This window comes from Eucalyptus grandis, chromosome 2 (genome assembly GCF_016545825.1).
Source record: "Eucalyptus grandis isolate ANBG69807.140 chromosome 2, ASM1654582v1, whole genome shotgun sequence".
NCBI classification, from domain to species: domain Eukaryota; kingdom Viridiplantae; phylum Streptophyta; class Magnoliopsida; order Myrtales; family Myrtaceae; genus Eucalyptus; species Eucalyptus grandis.
Window position 1 is genome coordinate 28,166,277 of NC_052613.1, and position 21,105 is coordinate 28,187,381.

Below are 21,105 nucleotides of genomic sequence, written 5' to 3' on the forward strand. Positions count from 1 at the left end.
TCCACAGCTGGGTTGACACGCCTTACGGCACTGTTCTCAACTATAGGTTGACCTAGTAAAAATAGTTTTAGAATATTAATATGTGCTTAGTTGGATACGGGAGGTTTGGCGAACATTTCATAAATAAATTTTGATAAATGAAATAATATGATTTATTGTACAATTTTTTTTTCGCTCTTTTTATTTTTTTGTAAGCTCGTTCAATTGCAATATAGAGTCAAATTGGAATTTGCTTTTTCAATAATCAAGTCAAATCGAGCAAATATTTAGCACGCAAAGCATTTTACCTTCTTAAGCTGAAGGGTGAGAAAGATGGAACAATCGACCTCGATCGAGCTTCAAAAGTGGATGGTTCTTAAATACCGGTGTTGAATTTATAATACCTTCTAAGGGACTTTGTCTCCATAGATTTTCAATTCATGCTGAGATTCATTGTGCCATTGAGAATCCTTTCATTTCAATTCCAAACGGTAAAAGATTGTGAGGGCATCATGCGCTACGACAATTATGGCTTGACCATTATTGAGTTGCAAACGATTGTCGAGTTGACGCATTTTCAAATTGATTCTAGTTATAAACCTTTTCTTGTCTTTGGAAATTTTTTTTATTAAAAAAAAGTAGACTAAAAAAGCCATTTTTGCTTTGCCTTATAATCTGTAGCCGTTGGGGGTGTGTAAGAGGATTGAACTAGACCGAACCGGTCGATTCTAAGCAATTTCCAAGAAATTTGTCTAGTTCTAGGTACAAAACCAAACAACTGGACTGATGTGTGCTTTCCTTTAATTTTTCAATTTTTTTAGAGTAGAGAAAAAAATTCCCAAAATCTTAAGGCTGCGTATGATAAAATTTCTGTTTCTTGATTTTTTTGTTTCTCTGTTCCATTTAGGAACAGGTTTGGAAATATAAACTGTTTGGTAACGCATTGATTTGATTTCTATTTAAAGCGATTTCTATTAGGAAATAAATTTGAAGAAGAAATCGGAAAAGCTAAAATTTTTTTACTCGTTTTGAGATAGAAATTGAGAAATCGGTTTCGCGTAAATCAATTTACATTTCAGAAATATTATCATGTGCACCCTAAAAAGGTCAGTCAAATCCAAGAACCAAATTAGACCCATAGGTTCGTCCAAATCTCAGCCCCACCAATACCGCTCCCAGTCGTGGGGTTTACTCTAGTAGCTAAAGGTGTCAAAATGGATATATAATCCATTTATAAACTTATATTTATTTAAATGAGTTATTAATGAATTAAGTTTTATTTCTCAAAATACTTGTAGAGATTGAGATATATAAATTTTAAATAGGTGTTGCTCATTTATCAACCCATTAAAAATTAAATCAGGACACAGACGCGATTACTGTCCCACTTCGTTTCCACACCTTCGACCTCTAGAGAGAAACTAGAGAGAGCTTAATCAGCTAGTTCCATCGCATTGACGAGAGACCATCTTCTTCTCCTCTTTCTCCTTCCGCCGCCGCCGCCGCCGCCGTCGCCGCCGTCCGCGGAAAGTAGAGGGAGCGGTGGGGTAGAGAGAGAGAATTTTCCGGAAAGGGGGGGCGATCGAATTCGCTCGGCGCGGTTCGGCCACAAACCTAAACTCTGCTGTGAGTTGCTATCCTTCTCTCTATCCTCCTCGCTTCCCCCCTCCTTTCTTTTGGGTTCTCGTTCTGGTCTCGTGTCGTCGCGAAATTCGAGCGATAGGTGTCCTTGGAGCGGTCGTTTTCCTGGTCTTTGTCTAGGTGCTGATCTTTCGGGTGGTCTGGTTACTGAATTTTTTTTGGTGGGCCGCCGCCGAATTGCTGTGGCTCGAGGGTTAGAATGTGGACGGTTGGATTTGACCCGATCAGTTGTAGATGGGTTTCGGTTGGGCGTTTCGTTAACTCTTATGATGTGAGTCTCTCTGTTTCATGGGGGCGTTTCGTGGGTTCTCTTCGTTTGAGCTGCAGTAGTTATTGGTTATGGATTGTGTCGTGCAAGTGAAGAAGGCAATGAGGGAAAGAGGAATAAAAAAGGTCCCTGCGTGTAGTTGGGTTGAGATTAAACATAGAACTCATGTCTTTATGGCGAATGATAATTTGCATCCCCAAATAAAGGAGATCAGGAGAAAAATTGACACATTGGCAGAAGAGATGGAGAAAGAAGGATACAAACCTGACACAAGTTGTACCCTTCACAATGTTGATGAGGAAGTTAAGATTGAATCTCTTAAATATCACAGTGAAAGATTAGCAATTGCATTTGCACTTATTAGCACACCTAAGGGATCACCTATCCTTATGATGAAGAATTTGAGAGCCTGTACAGACTGTCATGCTGCAATCAAGGTGATATCAAGGATTGTTCAAAGGGAAATTACAGTTCGAGATTCAAACAGGTTTCATCACTTTAGAGATGGAATTTGTTCTTGTGGTGATTATTGGTAGGTTTTGCATGCAAAATTCCCAGCAATGGATGACAAGGTCACAAAAACGAGTTCTTGGGTTTAGTCGGGGCTAGATGACTGTAATCCAGTGTTGCTTTAGATCGAGCAGCTGATTTGAGTCGATCAATAGAAGCTACTATTCTGGAGTTTATGATGACAATTACTGCACTAGAGGGCACAAAGTCTAAAGGTATGGGGATTCATAGGAATATACCTTGTAAAATAACACAGAAAATAGCAATTATGTCTATATGATTCATATTGTTTTTACCTATTAAAGAGAGAATGTTTATTTAGTCTGTTGGTTGTTTAAATAGGGGTGGGTGAAAGGTACAAGATGTTTCAATGGATAATCCTTCTTTAACAGTTCGTGATTCATGATTTGAAATCTGCCTTTTCCTTTCCGTAAAGTACAGATACTTTGGTTGGGATTGTTTTGCCTGAATTATGAGCAAGAACAGTTAGTTTATCTCGTCTGATCCACTTGCAAGGTGTGATTATTTTTCATTTTGATTACCTTGGCAGAAACCTTTCTCAATTGGTTAAACAATGAATGGGGTCTTAGACAAATTCAGGATTATAGCCACTATTTGACAATTATATTTTGTCGGCTCTCCTACTGGTATTTTATTAATATAATCTTTTATAAAAGAAAAAACATAAGAATTAGTTTTCCTAAATTTGATTAAATATGAAAATATTTTATTAATATGAGTCGGGTCGGATATGAGTCGGGTATGAGTCGAGTCAGGTATGGGTCGGAAAATTTATATTATGCATAAATGGGTCATAAATGAGTTAATGGATCAATTTGGATCGGACCATTAATGACCCAACCCAAAGCCGACCCGACTCACCCGTTTAACAGCTCTAAACAACTGGACTAATATGTGTTTTTCTTTAATTTTTCATTTTATTTAGAGTAGAGAAAAAAATTGTCAAAACCCTAAAAAGGTCAATCCAATCCAAGAACCAAATTGGACCGATAGGTCCGGTCCGGATCTTTGTCCCACCGGTCCAGGTCTCAGTTCTAGGGCTCACCCCTGGTAGCCATCAATTTCATTGTTAACTGAAATTGAACCTGGGCCGAGTTCAACTACGATATATTCAGCCCAGTAAGAAATGAACCGAAAACATTTTCTTTGCAAGAAGAAAGAAGCAAGAAAAACAAAGAACGCACTAGCCGCTGCTTCGGTCTTCTTGGAGAGTGGAAAATTTCCAGGCTTTGAAGTGAAAAAGAGACGAACCCACTCCTTCGATCGACTCGGGTATTGACCACCGCTCAACCCTTTATACTTCACATGCTTCAGCTTTCACGTCTCTCTAGGTCTCGGGCTTTTCTGGGTTGTCCACTCCAACCGTTTGAGGAAATTACCCACTGGGATTTTGCTTCGCAAACTCGCGGTTCTATGAGTTTTTCTTTTCGTAAAGTAGTTGAAATTCGAAATTTGATCATTTTACTGTTAACTGCATGATGGGTTGTGATGTGATACCAATATGGTGGAAGTGTTATATTGGAAGTGTATTTTTTTATGAAGACATTATAATGGAAGTTAAAGCTGTGCATTTGATCCTTTATGCACTTCTACATTGGTTTTTGTGGGTCATTTTCTGGATTCATTAAATGTTGACGCTAGACATGATTGTTGTCTCTAATGGAGTAATTGATTGAGCATGTGCCAGTGCTTAAGGAAAAAAATGAGCTCTTCATGTGGAAGTTAATGGATTTAACTGATGTGGAGCTGTGCAGATGGCGTTGAGGCAGCTTTTGGGGTGGTCTGATGGTGAGTTGATGAGATCAGATTCGAAGCCTTGTTCGCGATTGATGAGACAAACAGCTGCCATTTGCACGGTGGGCGGAGGCTTGGGGTTCTGGATTCTCTGTAGATTGCACTATGGTATGTTGCACCAGTTGATTATCCATGCTTCTATTGCCTGATCCTGCATAGGTTGAAGTGGTGGTCAGATGTCTGAGGCATGTATTTATAGAGGAAATTTTTGGGCTTTCTCTAGGTAAAGAAAACACACAGGAGGGAATTGATAATTGTGTGTTTCATTCTAATTGATGTTGCGACATGAATAATTTCCCCCTCCCCTAAAACATGAGCATATTCCCCAGCATAATTCCAGTTCTTTAGTTGACTGAAGTATTTTAGTAGAATCTGCATTTGCATACCTCCTGTCTAGTGTGGACTCTTGATCAAATTTTGAAGTCTGTCTTGTTTGTCTTCAGTTCTCTGTTAGATTTTCATCTCATCTCTGTGTACTATGGACCAAGTTGTTGGCCCTGAATATTGAGTTTCACTGGAGGGAAACCTAAGGCATATAGCATAAAATAGACACTTATCCTGAAGAGTTTAGAATAAATCCACACTTTTATGGGTTGTTGGCTGTTGGTGTAGGCAGAGATATTTGGCTTCGAGAATTCTTCCTCCCTCAAGATGATAAAAAATATAGGGTATACTGTGCTTCTGAACAGTACATGTTAAGTTGCTCTTTTCCTCGTCAGGTCCAAGGATTACAGTACCCAGGAGTCTCAGGTGGGCAGCTTGTGGAGCTGTATCAGTAAGCTCAACTTCTACACTGCTGGTCCGCCTGTTCAGTCCAGAATGTGAACCGCAAAATATTGCTGCTTATGACAAAGGAAGATAGTAGCGGTATTCAATTAGAGCTGTCTTTCTTCTTTCATATAGTGACTTAGGAGCCTATCTTCTAGTCGTATACTTTCTTGCTGGACTGAGATTCTAGCGGAGTGATGTTAATCTCCAAGTCCGTATGTATTGATTCTGCATGATGAATGTTCCTCTAGTGCTAAGATTGGCAAATTTTCTGGTTAATAAACAGCCTAAGTATATTACACACCAATGTCTGGGTTTCCAAGATAGGTATATAACTAGTCTTTTACACACCAATGATAGATCCACATGGATTTGGAGTCAGTATGCTACCTAATTGGACAAAGCATTCTAAAAATGCTCTAAGACACAATGGCATGGCTGTAGTTATAACCAACTGAAGGGTTTTTCCGTTTTGCCGAGTCGCGTATCTTTGTCGGGTTGCTCCAGTTGATGCTTTTATCATTTTCCACTTGGAGTTGGTTGATACGTCATACATGCACTTCTTCTGCATCCTAATCCTAGATAAATATTACAAAATGCTAGACTTTAATTAAGTGTCAAATTTAACGACTTGCTATCGAGATATGGGCGCCAACAAGAACAGTGATTTTGCCTTTCGTCACTGCTAACAGTTTCTGCAGAAACTAAGAGCTAAGCTATTCTTCTACGGCTTTAACTGTGGTTATGCCCTCTGTATTGCTTTTGCTCCCTTTTTAGTTGATTATGCCCTTCAGTAGACGAATGTAGGAAATGCTAAAATTGACCCAAAAAAATATTAAAAAAAATCGCCAGATTGGTATCAGTGATCGGAAATTTTTTGGTAAAGGCTCATTCTACAAGTAATATGGTAGGCATGATGTCGCAGAGTTTAAGAGACATGTGAGGACATGCGTGTTTTGTGAGATTATTGAAGATCCTATTGTTTTCTTGATATGTTTTTCGGTTAGTTAGAATGAACTGGCGTCTGCTTATCATTCTTTTCCAAGCAAAGAAAGTGGTTTCTGTGGGGGGGATTCGTAGCCGTTTAGTCAGAAATGAATAGATTTAAGCCGTTCATCTTTTTCTAAAGGGCTTTGGAGGCTTAGAGCCCTAGGGAAAGCTGAATTAAACGAAGCCTAAGAAAAGTTTGAGTGTTGGTGTCTATGGATTTTTCATAGAAATTAGGATAATATGTACGTGGGTACGTTACATTACGTTAAAACGGATTAATCCGTCGGTAGACCATAGACTCCCGAGGAAAGGTGCCAACGATTGCAGGATGATTGAGCACACAACGTGAACGTAGACGAGGTTTTCCTGAGAAACGATGTGCTTGTCGAGACTTGGGCCTGAGAAACCGAGGGATCAAGGACTTGGTCGTTTCTCTCGTTCCCCATTGGCCGAGGCATTGAAAGGCTAAGTCTCTCGTGGTCTGTCATCAATCTTTTGAATTAGGATGATCGATTCCAAGTTGAGTCGCTTTCACAACCACTGATTTATTAGATTACAGTAATTGATTCCTTGATTGGGTTGGTTCCATCCTAGAACCAGGAATCAAACTGAACTAGTTGGTCTCGGTCCGATTCTTGGGTTGGATCAGTCCGGTTTAGGGTTTTCGCAATTTACTCTTTCAAAAGAAAAAGGAAATTTAATATACACACACACACATCCATCTGGTCGTAGCTCAATTTCGCACCTTGAACCGGAATTTGGACCGATTATTCTCGATTCCAAAAATTTAAAACCAGGATCGGACTAGTTCTTGCGGGAACTTCCCAGTTCAGTTGGGTTCGATCTAGTTCAGGTCCATCTGGTTCCATGCACACCCTCCATGTTGGATCGGAGCAATAATGCCAGAGGGAAAGATGACAAGATCGTGAGGAGTTGCGTGTAGCGCTCGTTAATATATTGGATGATGATGAATGGGAAAGCAAAGGGAAAAAGGATAGAAGAGATGGTGCCGTCCACAGGGTGCATGTCTCACCAATTCACTAATGGCCGATGGGATCGTACTCAGATGACACCTTCGAGAAGCTGACACGCCCCCCAAATGATTCACTTCCCATCGAAAAAGAAATTCCGAAGCCAATTTGAGGAAAAACTTGGTGACCAACACCAAAATCTCTCCAATTTTATTCCATTTTTTTATTCCGGAAAAGTATCGGCAAAATCTTAAAGGTAATTACAATAATATTAATTTAGTCCTAAACTTTTTAACTTAGTACCGATTTAGTTTTAAATATTTTAATCTAGTGCAAATTGAGTCATTCCACCTACTTTTGGCCAACTATTATCGACGTGGATGGTGACCGGCTTAAGTGGTAGGCTAGCATAAACCAGTTGACACCGATGTAAATAATTTTTAATAAAATTTGAATATTTTTTTGAATGTTTTTTGTTTTTTATTTTTAATTATTATTTCATTTTTTTCCTCCCTTCCTTCTCCTCTTGTTGGTCACCAAACCTTGGCAATTGGCGAGAGCTGAGGGATCTTGTTGGCCACTAGCAAGGCTCTCACAACCTTTAGTGAGCTTGCTAGGGGCTACAAGGGTGGCCTTGCATTAAGCTAGCAAGGGTTGAGCCTTGGCTAGCCACTGGTGAGGGAACTCAAGTTCGGTGAGCCTTGCCAGCCTTCGCCTTTGACTAGCCACCAATTAGCAATTAGCTAAAGGAAGATGATAGGGAAGAAATAAATATAAATAAAAAATTCGTAAATATTAAAATATTATTAAAATTTGTCTATGTTAGTATGAGCTATGTTACATAAGTTAACCGGCATCCACATTGGATAAAATCCAACCAAAAATAGCCCAAATGACTGAATTGATATGAAGTCAAAAGATTTACAATTAAATTGATGTCACTTTCTCCTTGATTTGACTAGCTATAAAAGTAGTCACAAATTGTTTGGGCCAATTATTTTCAGATAAGGTTTTTCAATAAAGAATATGGGTATTTTTTTTTATAGATTCATCTAATACATAATGTTGCGGGCTTAGGCCATTGCAGTATAGAAAACTCGTGTAGATTTCGAATTGGTTATTAAATACGGAAATGACCGGTAAGAGCGTTGATTTTTAAACTAAAAGCTGATGTCATCGAAGTAAGTCTAGGCAAGGATTTATCATTATTTGATGTTTATTGCTCCTTCTTGTATGGTTTCGTGACAAAGGGTATGAACAAGTTGAAGTTAATTATTTAGTTACTCGAGCTTGCTTAGAAGACTAGTGGAACTCGACTTGATTTTTTTCAGGTCCGAGTAGCATGAATTCCAAGCCTAATTCTAGCTTGAACTTGCAAAAAAGCTTGATTGAGTAACTTGAGGGTCTAACCGATTAACTAAATTTTATATAATATATGTTTTCTTCACATTACTTTATTTCTTTGATTCAAGATGAGCCTGAAACTACCCTGTTTGAACTTGAGCTTATCAAGCACTCTTGTGCCGAATGAAGCTCGAGCGGTTGAGTATCCAATATTGTATAATAAGGTCTAGTCTCACTTAATATAGTAATACTTTAGAATTTGGTGTGGGAGCATCACTCTCTATCAACCAGCTCCCAAATTCAACTCATTTTTCGCTGACTTAGCCAACCCATTCACCATTCTTGCAAGTAAAAGTCAATTTCTACTGCAATTTAATTGTATGGATCCACGGTTGAAGTTGCTAATTGTGCAAAGTAGTTGTCGATTTCAAGACTCCCAATTGACTACTTAATGACCGGAGGCTGTTCTAGTTGATTCATATTGCTCTTTGATAACGTTCTACAGTAACTGTATTGGTGCACAAATCTAGAGGTGTTATCAAGTTTCAATGCATCTGATGCCAGTCCTCGTGTTTGAGTCTCTTAAGTCCCAGCATTTCATGAATCTTTATTGTGGTGCTCCTTTCAAGAGTCATAATAACGGGAATTCCCCAAAAGTATGACCAATTTCTGGGCATTCCAAGAGTATTCTCCTTTATTTAGCAATATCTCTACAAATAGAGGTGTATTCCCATTTGTAAAGGAGACAAGACATGCATATTAAGGATATATGAGATTTTTCCTTTGTTTGAGCAAATATCTATTCTAAAAAAGTGGATTATTTTATGTTGGTGAACTAAGAAATCCGTTATCTATGGTTGGCAGCACATCTTTTAGGTTTTAATTGTGAGCTTCTCTTATCTCAAAATATTTTATTCTTGATGATTGATTCGTCCTTTAAATCTTTGACAATGATATTTGATTAATCCCAATATTTATTTGTGGTTGATGGTGTGTTCTTTAAAACTTGGGGTGATAGTAATTCATTCTATATTTATATTTACCCATTAACATCTATCTCCATACACTTTGACCTGTCCGAACTTCATTCAAAGCATCACTCAAAATACGCTCACTTGCCCCACAACCGCATCACTATGTCGACTCGCCTCGACTCGACTGTGACGCGCTCGGACCCACGGCCTATCATCTTCCCCATGCGTGGATGAAGAAGGCAGTCACGCCCATCTCACGTGACCCAGAACGTCGGGCCTCGAGGCAGGGTGGAGGATGAAAGCGAAAGCTTTTTGAAATGGAGGAGGAGATTAGAGAGAGAGAGAGAGAGAGGATAGAGATGGAGAGAGGAGAGACAAAAAGGCAGAAGCCCTATAATAGCGCCTGCTAACTTTGTTTATTCGGTTGTGGAATCTCCCGTCACCTCCTCTTTCCCCCAATACTTGTCATCAACCCCTCCATCCCTTCTCTCTCTCTCTCTCTTTCTCTCTCATCCCAAGAACATCAACCTAACAAAACCCACAACGCAACAATAGCAACAGCATAAATAAATCAGCCACCCCACGATTCCTCCATGGTTTCTCTCTCCTCCTCCCGTTCTTGATCTTGAACAAGAAACAAGAAACAAGAAAAGACCCAGTTTTTCTTGCCGACCCATCAATGGACTCTCCCAAGAATCGCCACCACCACCACCACCACCCCCACCACCACCAACCCAACGGCGATTTCAAGACCCATGTCCCCAAGAAGCCCAAAGTCTCCACCTTTATCGCGGACTCCGAGGTCCAGGCCGAGTTCGCCCACCACGACCCCTCCGTCGCCCGGATCAACAACGGCAGCTTCGGCTCCTGCCCCGCCTCCGTCATCGCCGCCCAGCAGCAGTGGCAGCTCAGGTTCCTGCGGCAGCCCGACGGCTTCTACTTCAACGAGCTGCAGAAGGGGATTCTTGAATCGAGGGCCGTGATCAAGGACCTCATCAATGCCGAGGACGTCGAGGAAATCTCCATCGTCGACAACGCCACGACCGCGGCCGCGATAGTGCTCCAGCAGATCGCCTGGGACTTCGCGGAAGGGAGGTTCCAGAAGGGGGACGTCGCGGTCATGCTCCACTACGCTTACGGCGCGGTCAAGAAGTCGGTGGAGGCGTACGTGAAGCGCGCCGGCGGGCGGGTGGTCGAGGTCCAGCTGCCGTTCCCGGTGAGTTCTCGGGAAGAGATTGTGTCCGAGTTTAGGAAGGCCTTGGAGAGAGGGAAGGTGGATGGGAGGAAGGTGAGGTTAGCTGTTATTGACCACGTCTCGTCGATGCCGAGCGTGGTGATTCCAGTCAAGGAATTGGTCAAGATTTGTAGGGACGAGGGGGTTGACCAGGTTTTTGTGGATGCAGCACATGGGATTGGGTGTGTGGACCTGGATATGAAAGAGATTGGGGCTGATTTCTACACTAGCAATCTGCACAAGTGGTTTTTCTGCCCGCCTGCGGTCGCGTTTTTGTACTGCAGGAAGTCTCCGAGGTCGTCGGACTTGCATCACCTGGTTGTGTCCCATGAGTATGGTAATGGGTTGGCTATAGAAAGTGCTTGGATTGGAACGAGGGATTATAGTGCTCAGTTGGTGGTGCCTTCGGTCTTGGAATTTGTTAATAGGTTTGAAGGCGGTATTGAGGGGATTAAGAAGAGAAATCATGAAGCTGTCCTAAGGATGGGAGAGATGCTGGCGAAAGCATGGGGGACGAACCTCGGCTGTCCACCTGATATGTGTTCGAGCATGATCATGGTGGGTTTGCCTGCTTGTTTGGAGATATGGAGTGAAACAGACACTCTGAAGTTGAGGGACCATTTGAGGGATAGTTTTGGTATTGAAGTGCCGATTTATTACCGATCTCCAAAAGAGGGTGAGGTTGGTCCAATTACAGGGTATGCTAGAATCTCGCATCAGGTTTACAATAAGGAAGAGGATTATTTCAAGTTTCGAGATGCGATTAACAAACTCGTGGACAATAAGTTCACTTGCAAGCTTCTTCCTGAGTAATAAGGTAAACTCCTTGAATTCATCAACTATAAACTTATATTTGCCATTATTATTCTTTTATTGGTTTAGCAAATGGTAAGTTAGTTTTCTTCATAAATCTATGAAAACAGTCAGTGGGATTTTTGTTTAAAGTGTTGATCTTATCTTCTGTCTGGATCATTGTGATTATGAAGCATTTGTTAAGGTGTTCCCTTCCAGAAGGCTTTGATGATTAATAATCAGAGCACTGCACTCAATACAGAATTCCTCACTACACATCAAGATCTAATATTAATGAGAACTATCTGCTAATGCAATTGTAGGATAGGATAAGAACTTGCTATACCTTTCTGAGTCGGCTCGATGCCAAACAGAGATGCTTGTTCATAATCTTGGTCACTATTTGAGAAATCCAGCATTAGGAGTACAATAACTGACGATTAACTAGCAAACAAGAAAAGGTAATAGGAATTGGTTTGATTTGAGACCTTGGATTGCTGAAAATTCTAATTCAGTGGCAAATAGGACATGTTTCGGATGTATTTCTCTGAGGCTTATGTTCTAATTTCTCTTCTGATGGTCAGTACGAAGTACAGTTCTGGTGGTAGAGATATTCTGTTTTAATTCTGTTGAGCGTAATGGCGAGTAGGGTAAAGAAACCCCCTTTTCCCCTATTTTGGCAGTATCAGTGCTGAGGCTTTATCAATGGTCATACATTTTTATGGACTTGAGAGGCTGAACATCAGTGCTGCTTGTTTACTATTAAGTGGATAGAGAGATTTTACCGGGGAACATTGTCCAACTATACGGTACATTGTCCAACTATACGGTAGGTATGCGCTGCACAAGTAAACAAAACAGAGCAGGCTTTGGGGTGAGGAGAGAAGGGCGAGAAAGTGGGTGTGGTATTTATGCATTGGGTTCGAGATATACCGTGGGTATAGCAATTAAAGTATCTCGTGTTACGTCTGGAGATCCAAAGTTTGACCAGTTTGTTTTTGTTTTCTTGTAGCTCTAAAGTGTTCTGATAATAAAAGGGTGCAGTTTTAAGCTCAGCTTGCTTGCCGTCGGCTGCCATCATGGTTTAGTTACCATGGGATTCCAAGAAGTCTGCAGGAATCCGGAACCGAGAGGATGCACGTTGCCTTTGTAATTAGATTTTTAGGAAAGATATTGACTGCAGGCTCATTTAGTTTGAGAGATGCTGACATCAGGCTCTGCTAATTTTTGTTGTTTCATGCTTTGTCGATCCTCCTCTGTGCAAATAAATAAGAACGAACCTGCTCTCATGTCCGGCAGGAGCTGGTTATGAAGGTCGTGGATTGAAGCTTTGGTTTAGGTTTGTATCGATTCTGCACGACTCGTTGCTTTCGGTAGGATCATCCTTTGCCTGTGCAGACTGATGATTTGCTGCTTTCCAAGCAAGTTCTAGTGTCAAAGCCAAGCCCTCTTCCTCTATGATTCTGTAATTGAAGAATGGCCTAGTAGAAAGCTTCACCGTTTGCTTTCGACGTTAGTTCCCTGACCCTGGGATTGTCTCCTTGGTGAAACCCATTGATATGCTGAGATTTTGATGCTGCCGCTCTAAGATGCGGCAATCGGTTGCTGGTGACTAATTTTGACATTCTTGAGTGTGCTTTGGTTGTTCAGTATGCCCTCATGGGGAGGTCGGGTGAAAAATGGTCCATTCGGATTAACCCATTTTTACACAATACAAATTTAGCATCTATGTCTGATTCGGGCCTAAACCATATACCCAGTTCTTGTACATGTTTCTCCTCAAGTCGTTGCCCATGGAAAATGGGCGAATCTATGGACCAGTTAGCCAAGTCGGTGAAGGAGCTTGCGTGCTCGGGTCAGGTCATGCTATGAGAATTCACGTGACGTGTGAGCAATATGGATATGGGAGGGCATGTAGCCGGTACTTATCCCTGAATGTCATTATCGTACTGCCTTGTCACCGTCACCTCGGTGTGTCGATGACAATTTAGAGAGCCGGTTCTTTTCAGACCCACCCACTTGAACCCGTCATTAATTGATGTTTGGGGTATCGACAGAAAACGTAGGACATCTCAACGCTATACAACCATAGAAGTTAAAAGAGTAAAATTCACTCCGGACAGATTTTGATTGGCTCTGTTTGTTTATAATCAACTGGGGCTTATAGATTTTAGTGCCTTGCCAGGTGTTTCTTATAGGGATGTCTCATAGGCCAAAAATCAAAAAGGTGTTGAAAAGGTGTTGACATTTATAGATTATTTCTGTGGTGGGGAAATTGATGGAAAGGAGAAGTCTTTAGTGGGTGATAATGAAAAGTAAAAGTTGGGCATGAGTGCTTTTGTTGATGCGCGTTTTGTGTTGCTTCATGCGTTAAGAGTAGGGAAGAGAAAAGCATGACATATGCAATTAAGAAATTAATTTTTGTTCGCATAATGTCAATTTTTATATGATGAATATGGTGGACCTGCCCTTCCAATGATGAAGAAAAATAATAAAGTTTTCGGGGCAACGTCACATTATTTCGGGGTCGGATTGCATATTGAGAACTCATTTTTGCCCGGATTGAAAAGGCAAAAAGTCGACCCAACCCATTAAGCCCATCTTAGATTGGGCGACTAGAGAATCCCCAGGTGGGAAGGAGGACTGTTTAATACGATTTATAATCCTTCGATAATCGGGTTAATGGATCATTTAATCGAAAATGATAAGGGAACTGATGTTTGGATCTGTGATTGTTGGGGCTCCAATCAAACCTCATAACACCAAAGTTGTAGCTCCTGAATATTGATAGTGACTCGAATGGGAGGATTTGAATGCACCTACCGTAGTTGATATTGCCACTGCTTTTGAATCAAAGAACTTACTTTATATATGGGTTTGTACGACTATAACATGAGGTATGAACCTTACTTACATAAATTGCGATCGACTTCAAATTTGAGGTTGGCTTGTTAAAACTGCATCAAATGAAGATTCTTAATGTGAGTACCACGATATTTGTGGATATCTCTTTCACATGATTTAGAAAGTCACTTAGTGATGGGTTATGTTTGATAAACTAAAAGAGCAAAAGAATCAAAAGGGTGACAAGAGGCAACTAACACTAGTGGTCCTTTGACATTCCCACAAGAATTTCAGTCATGATATAACGTTTGTTTTGAGCCATAACAATTGTTCATCCGAGTGAACTTGTCACTGCTACCTCACAACGACGCTTGTCGAAGTGGTGTCGAGACCATCTTACGTCATGACTCGATCGAATCTATGTATGCTCATGACTCGGTCAAATCTATGCTATGCGGCATCAATTTCGTTTATGGTCAAAGCCCAATAATTTCCCCCACATGAGCCTACACATTTTGATATGAAATTTGAAGGCCAAATTACAAAAAGTCCATAGGTAATAATTTACATGATCAAAGGATTCACCGCAAATAAGATCAATCCAGAGCATGCTAAGACTCTCTCTCTCTCTCTCTCTCTCTCTCTCTTTATCTCCTGATTTCAAGGCTGAGACAGGTCGCGCAAACATTGGCAACCAAATCTCACAAGCGCCTAGAAAAGACAAAGTTCTCCATGATTTCAGATTCAAAGATAAGCTAATAATTGTCTCTCACACATATAAAATAATGAGCTTGAAGGGCAAGCAGGAGATATTCTCTCTGGCTTTAACTTTATGCAAACTTCTCCGCCATGGAGCAGAACTCTTTTTGTCTTTTGTGTGCTTGATCTCGTTCTCACGGACATCTGGTTCGAGTCAGACACAGGCAGGTCTCTCCCTCTCTTTCTCTCTCTCAGTTGCCTCGCTTTCTTGTTCGATTGTTCTTGAAGCTCTTTGGCTGTCTCTGCTAAGCCAGAACCCATAAAGAAAGCAAGAAAAAAGAGAGAATGAATCCATATTGGGCTTTCATCGTTGAGAGCAAGCTTCTTGTTTTTCTACTGTCTCGTGATCTTATATGATGGGTGTTCGAAATCGTGTCCAGGAGCTCTGAAGAGAGCTTGGGACAGCCTGCACATGCTTTTGGTGCGTACTTCAGTTTGTTGATTAAGGAAGTGGGAATTTCGTTTTGTTGGTGATCAGCAGCATGGACGATTCTTGGAGACGGAAATGCTAACTACGAGGATAGATCGCGCGAGTCTTTCTTCGTGCTGTGATTTTTTGGCTCGAGTTGGCACCTGGTCCTTGTCACTGTATAATTTCGTGTCATCTTTCCAGCTTCGTGGAAGCAACTGGAATTTAATACACACTCAACTACCGTTCACGTTCACATGCAACCTGAGAGAGAGAGAGAGAGAGAGAGAGAGAAGCTTTATATATCTCTGCTATTTTTTAATCTTTGCATGGTCAAACTCAAACTAATCACATGCCAATCTATACCCACGGAGTGCAGCACCCAACACCCGAGGAGGAGGAGGAGGAGGAGGAGAAGGATTTGACTAGGCTTTGTTTCTCATGTCAATGTCCGAGGAATCCCAAGTTTCGAGTGTCGGATTTGACCCGCTTTTGAGCGGCTTGAATGAGAAGAAGCAGAGTTTTAGGCGCAACGTGCTCTGTTTAGCATCGGAGCTGAGGGACGTCCGAAGCCGTCTCGCGTTTCAAGAGCAATCATTTGCGAGAGAAGCCCTTTCGAGACAGGCGAGTGAAATTTATTGTCCCGGTCATGTTTTCTGGAGCTCTGATCTCGAAATGATTTGTTTGTTTTTGTGAAGTTTTGTGTTCTTTCTGCTTATTGGGAATCTGGGATTGATCGGAGTTCTCTGATTTTTGCATTTCTAAATTTGTTTTGGGCAGGAAGCAGAGAGCAGGGTGAGGGAGATGGAGGAGGAAGTGATTGGATTACAAAGGACATTGGAGGAGAAGGATGGGGAGCTTCAGGCTTCAACTTCTGCTTCTGAGAAGGTCCCTGATATTACAGCACCTATCATGATTCTTACTTTCTGTTTTTATTTAGCTCATGGATGGATTCTTGCTCATCAAATTACTTCCGTTCTTAATTACTTGTTGATGTTCTTAGAAGGTCATGAAGGCATTTTTCCTTTCTGTCATCACAAGTGATGCAATTTGCTTTTTGTTCTTAAGGCCTGTTTGTTGGTCATGCTGTTTGTAATTTGCGATCTCATGGTCATTTTGCACGGTGCCTTTTGGTTGATTTTCTGGGGAACCCAATGAAGGAAAGACGACCATTTTGGATAGCTCATGGTAGTTCACTATTGTTGTAAATTGAATTGTTCATGAAACATTTATTTGCATTGACATAATTGAGCTGAAAAGGCTAAGTAAGGTGCAGAATTTTTTAATGAAGTCGCATTCCATATGATATTCCTCAAAGTAGTAAAAGCTGGTTTTCTTGGTAATGTTTCATTTCATATTGCTTAGTGCAGAAAGCGTGCTGTACTTGGAAATTTTCTGGATATTAATATCTTCTCAATGTTCTTCATCACAATCTTAAATGAGTTTATGCTTTAAATTTTTCTAAATGGAATGTGAGTATTTTCAGCTGTGGACAGGCACAACGGCCTGAACTAAGGGGTGTATTGCATTGAGAAATCGTAGCTTAAAAGCTCCATGTCCCAGCTGGGCTTTCCCTTCTTCTGGATTTCTGCCCAATGAATGAGAGAGGGAGGGAGGGAGTTTCTGGTGGATTGTAGAAGCTAGCTCAGATGTGCCTGAATAAGCACATATGCATATGTTATGATTTCAAAGTTGTAACTTCTTATTCTAAAGACCTTGGCTTGAGTAAATATGCCTTACTATCAATTGTACCATAACTGCTAATTTGTGAACTGATGCAATCCCTGAATATTTGCATGCACCTAAGAAGAAGAGCTCATATGTCATGAGGAAAATATGTTCTCCAATTTCTGGGGAAGCCATAAAAGTTGATTGTTCTTCATCAACCTCAAATGTTTTGATGTTAATTTAATTTCGTTGGATGATCCTTTCTTTTTCTGATTGTTGGAAGGAAACTTTTCCGCTTCTACAGAACATTGCCTTGGTTGAAGTACACACAGTACTCTTTTGCTATGGTTTAATTTCTCAACGGCATCTTTCCTTGATCTGACATTTTATCGAAATGCAGTGTCTCCAGGAAATGGATGCTCTTAAATCACAGATTGTGATCACTCAAGCCACCGCAGATGCTAGTGCTGCATCAGCACAATCAGCACAGCTTCAGTGCCTTGCCCTCTTAAAAGAATTAGACGAGAAGAACTGTTCTTTAAAGGAGAATGAGGACCGTGTTAATAGGTTAGGTGAGCTATTAAATAACCTGCAGAAGGATCTTCAAGCGAGGGAGTACTCACAAAAGCAGCTGAGGGAGGAAGTTACGAAGACCGAGCGTGATATTATGGAAGCTCTTGCTAAATCAGACTTAAGCAAGGACTCTGAACTGAGAAAATTACTAGATGTGGTATCTCCAAAGAACATCGAGAATATTAACAAACTTTTGGTGGTTAAGGATGAAGAAATAGGAAAGCTGAGGGATGAGATCAGGATCATGTCCACTCATTGGAAGCTCAAGGCAAAGGATTTGGAATCACAGGTGTTGCATTGTATTCACTTGCTCATGTTTCTCCATTTGTTATTTCTTTTGCTGTGATTGTGGAAGATTCTACTTAGTCCTTAAACATTGGCACAGGAAATGCTGGGTTAGTAACATGAGATTAGAGCGTTGTTTTGCTGAACTCTAGTTTGTCTAAGGCAAACATGCTGGAATGGAGTTTATCTGTTCAGTACATAATGGACTTTTTGTTTGTCTACTTGACATGATTGTGAAATAGCTGGAGAAGCAGCGGAGAGTGGATCAGGAGCTGAAGAAACGGGTGTTGAAGCTGGAATTCTGTCTCCAGGAATCCCGTTCCCAGACGCGGAAACTTCAACGGGTAATTTGCCCAAACCATTTTACACAGGGTAGTTTGAGTCATCGGCAATGGCCTTTTCGACTTTCACAAATTTGTTCAATTCCTTGTCTGCGACACTCCTAGAGTAAATCCATGTCCTTGTCTATCATCTGATACGGCATTTTCACAAGACACCTTGGTCCACTTGCCATATCATGTTACATTTTTATGAAGGTATATGTTCAACCTGATTTGCCAAAACATTTATACAAACTTCTTACTCGGCCGACCTTTTCTTTTTTGTTGCATAAGATCGATGTAGGGACATTTTTGATCTCTCACCACGACCATTTGGATTTATCTGCGTGTTTTATTCATCTTTTCTACTTGCAACAGATGGGAGATCGGAGAGACAAAGCGCTCAAAGATCTCAAGGAGCAATTAATGACGGAGCTGCACCAAAAGAGCGGTCCAAGCGGCGACAGCAAACGGAACTTCTGGGAGTCCCCCGGCTTCAAGATAGTGGTTTCCATGTCCATGGTGATCCTGGTAGTTTTCTCTAAGCGGTAAAAATTGTCACAGAGAGAGTTCACTTGTAAAAAGGCAAAAGCGAAAAAGGGAAAAGGATATAACAGTTGCTGTTTTGCTCATTTCCTTGCAGCACTGGCCAATGCATTTTTGTAGTTCATAGCGAGTATTCTAGGACGTTGATCATGTCTTTGGATCGTGCCGGTGATCCACACAGAGACTTGTTGCACATATGGTTATGCTTATGGTTAGGGCGCAGCTAGTCCAGTTGGACGAGGGCCATGCAGACTTTCACGGAGGCTCTCTCTCCCTCATCTTTAATAATTTTTTAATCATTGAATGCTTTTGAAAAGTAGAGCTGAGGTGGAGCCATGTTAACCTTACATGACAGTCGCGTCACAAATAAAAGCATGGAGTAAATGTGTCATACGAATATAAATTTATAGATTTTTATGTTAAAAAATAGTTCGGAATAAATATGTTACAACTAACATAATTTAAGATTTTTGATGACTTTTTCTCTTTCTATTTTTATTTTTATTATTATTATTTTTTGTTTTGTTTTGTTACAATCCTAGACTACAATTTAAAAGATTAACTTGACAACCATACTAACTCACTTATGCCATAACTTCCTCTTTCCATTCTTTCTACCCTTCATATGACCTTTATTCAAGTGCCAAAGCAACAACATGACTACATATGGTCATGACTACATGGTCACACATCAAATGTCAAATGACTTTCAATTCAATGACAATTCTTAAATGATCCACAGCTTTCTGACAATAATAAGAACACACATTAGATAACTTAGCATTCACTGCTCGAAAACCTACTTGAACTCAAGCAGGTTCTTATAATCATTACATAATGACCCTTTAATGTACTAGTTCGCGTTTCTATATGAGTAATTACAGGCATTTCTATGTACTTATACACGTAATAGACACCTATTCCACAAACAAATTGCTGGCAAATTTTCCAATCACATCGCACCTTCAACAAGCAGATTAGCAAAGAATGGTTCAAAAATTTCTTCTCTGGCTGAACCATACTTGTCTAAACGCTTCTTCAAGGATTGCAGCTCTCTTTCACCCTTTGAAGAACATTCTTGGGAAATATTTGATAATCAATTGAAGTTTGTCCTTGGTATCATAAACATAATAAGCATGCAAAACTGAAAACATTCACCAAGAGCAGCCGATTAACACCTGAAAGATCCTAAACCGGTACGCCCATAACAAATTTACCCCAAATTAATTTTTTAACCACCAAAAAGCCTAAACTAGTAGACCTGTGACAAATTTACCCTAAATTAATTTTTTCACCATAAAAAATCTCAAATTGATACTATTGTGACAAATTTACATTAAACTATTTTTTTTACCATAAAAAACCTTCAATTTATATACTTATGACAAATTTATCCTCTATTAGCTTCTGTCAATTTTAGACATTAAAGTTGCCGATCTAGATGACACATGATGACGTAGTATGGTAACATGTCAAGTTTATGTGAAAATCCATAGGATAAATATCATGAAAAATCTCAAATTAGTACAGTTTATCAAAGTCCAGTTTACCAAAGCACAATTTACAACACAACGCTCGGTGACAATGTGACTTCATCCAAAGTATTGTTTACAACATTCAGAAGAATCAAAGATCTGTCCAGACTACCACGGATAGCTTCTCACTTTACCCCAAACCAAAATAAACACTGAAAAAATATTTTCATTTTTTTTTTTTTTTTTTTGTGGCAACTTATAAAAAGCTTGGTTCACTCCCACTAAGCTTTTTGGCTTTGAACCTCCATCTACAATAGTCCTCTCCATAACTGCCTTTGCTTTTCATTGTTTGTAGACTGATTATCGATTTCCATTTCATTGATATTAGGTAAACCAGCAACAACAGCATTAGAAGCTTGTTCTCCAACTTCTGTGTCTTCCACATTTGAATGGGTAACATCAGGAGCTAAATCCTTATTATAACAAGGTCGCTTATCTTTGACCAACTCCATCACATCCATAGTATCATCCAGTGCCAATTCAAAATCTGATGGTCTAGTTGATTGTTGAAATCTCTCCTTCATTGAACTCTGTCCAACTTGTTGGTTGAGTCAACCCGAAGCCTTTCCGTCTCTAGTTTCTTCCTCAACATATCAATCTCCTCCTTAGATCGATGTTAAATACTTGGAGGCCACAAAGATCACAGTAGCAAGAACTTTTAGTTCTTCAAATTTCTCCATGCAAAGCTCTCTCTCCTTCATTGAACTCTGTCCAACTTGTTGGTTGAGTCAACGAAGCCTTTCCGTCTCTAGTTTCTTCCTCAACATATCAATCTCCTCCTTAGATCGATGTTAAATACTTGGAGGCCACAAAGATCACAGTAGCAAGAACTTTTAGTTCTTCAAATTTCTCCATGCAAAGCTCTAGAAAACCAGAGAGA

At 40.3% G+C, this 21,105-nt stretch overlaps 3 protein-coding genes across 7 annotated transcripts; all 3 read left to right on the plus strand.

The window, feature by feature from the left end:
- The first annotated feature begins 1,336 nt into the window (after nucleotides 1–1,336).
- On the plus strand, nucleotides 1,337–5,288 carry LOC104431458. Of its 2 annotated transcripts, XM_039304389.1 has the most exons (4): nucleotides 1,337–1,605; nucleotides 3,576–3,691; nucleotides 4,174–4,321; nucleotides 4,933–5,288. In XM_039304389.1, exons 3-4 carry the CDS (start codon nucleotides 4,174–4,176, stop codon nucleotides 5,073–5,075), a joined length of 291 nt encoding a protein of 96 aa, XP_039160323.1. In that variant the 5' UTR covers nucleotides 1,337–1,605; nucleotides 3,576–3,691; the 3' UTR covers nucleotides 5,076–5,288. The 2 variants fall into 2 exon arrangements, with proteins under 2 accessions (XP_039160323.1, XP_039160317.1); XM_039304383.1 differs by lacking the exon at nucleotides 3,576–3,691 and having other exon boundaries at nucleotides 1,340–1,605.
- A 4,329-nt stretch (nucleotides 5,289–9,617) lies between these two features.
- LOC104431440 (probable L-cysteine desulfhydrase, chloroplastic) lies at nucleotides 9,618–13,034 on the plus strand. 2 transcript variants are annotated; one of them, XM_010044082.3, is made up of 2 exons: nucleotides 9,618–11,311; nucleotides 12,586–13,034. In XM_010044082.3, exon 1 carries the CDS (start codon nucleotides 9,940–9,942, stop codon nucleotides 11,305–11,307), a length of 1,368 nt encoding a protein of 455 aa, XP_010042384.1. In that variant the 5' UTR covers nucleotides 9,618–9,939; the 3' UTR covers nucleotides 11,308–11,311; nucleotides 12,586–13,034. The 2 variants fall into 2 exon arrangements, with proteins under 2 accessions (XP_010042384.1, XP_010042379.1); XM_010044077.3 differs by having other exon boundaries at nucleotides 9,620–11,311; nucleotides 12,299–12,802.
- A 1,775-nt stretch (nucleotides 13,035–14,809) lies between these two features.
- On the plus strand, nucleotides 14,810–19,006 carry LOC104431421 (nuclear envelope-associated protein 2). 3 transcript variants are annotated; one of them, XM_010044059.3, is made up of 6 exons: nucleotides 14,810–15,310; nucleotides 15,678–15,922; nucleotides 16,079–16,186; nucleotides 17,367–17,828; nucleotides 18,067–18,168; nucleotides 18,523–19,006. In XM_010044059.3, exons 2-6 carry the CDS (start codon nucleotides 15,740–15,742, stop codon nucleotides 18,694–18,696), a joined length of 1,029 nt encoding a protein of 342 aa, XP_010042361.2. In that variant the 5' UTR covers nucleotides 14,810–15,310; nucleotides 15,678–15,739; the 3' UTR covers nucleotides 18,697–19,006. The 3 variants fall into 3 exon arrangements, with proteins under 3 accessions (XP_010042361.2, XP_010042366.2, XP_010042372.2); XM_010044064.3 differs by having other exon boundaries at nucleotides 14,810–15,057; XM_010044070.3 differs by having other exon boundaries at nucleotides 14,810–15,053.
- Nucleotides 19,007–21,105: the final 2,099 nt, after the last annotated feature.

Bases quoted from the DNA above. Each gene is read 5' to 3' on its own strand.
- LOC104431458 (XM_039304389.1), top strand. From the start codon at position 4,174: ATGGCGTTGAGGCAGCTTTTGGGGTGGTCTGATGGTGAGTTGATGAGA. The intron at 4,322-4,932 runs GTATGTTGCACC...TTTCCTCGTCAG, and splicing joins TCTCTGTAGATTGCACTATG to GTCCAAGGATTACAGTACCC.
- LOC104431440 (XM_010044082.3), top strand. From the start codon at position 9,940: ATGGACTCTCCCAAGAATCGCCACCACCACCACCACCACCCCCACCAC.
- LOC104431421 (XM_010044059.3), top strand. From the start codon at position 15,740: ATGTCAATGTCCGAGGAATCCCAAGTTTCGAGTGTCGGATTTGACCCG. The intron at 17,829-18,066 runs GTGTTGCATTGT...ATTGTGAAATAG, and splicing joins CAAAGGATTTGGAATCACAG to CTGGAGAAGCAGCGGAGAGT. The intron at 18,169-18,522 runs GTAATTTGCCCA...TACTTGCAACAG, and splicing joins AGACGCGGAAACTTCAACGG to ATGGGAGATCGGAGAGACAA.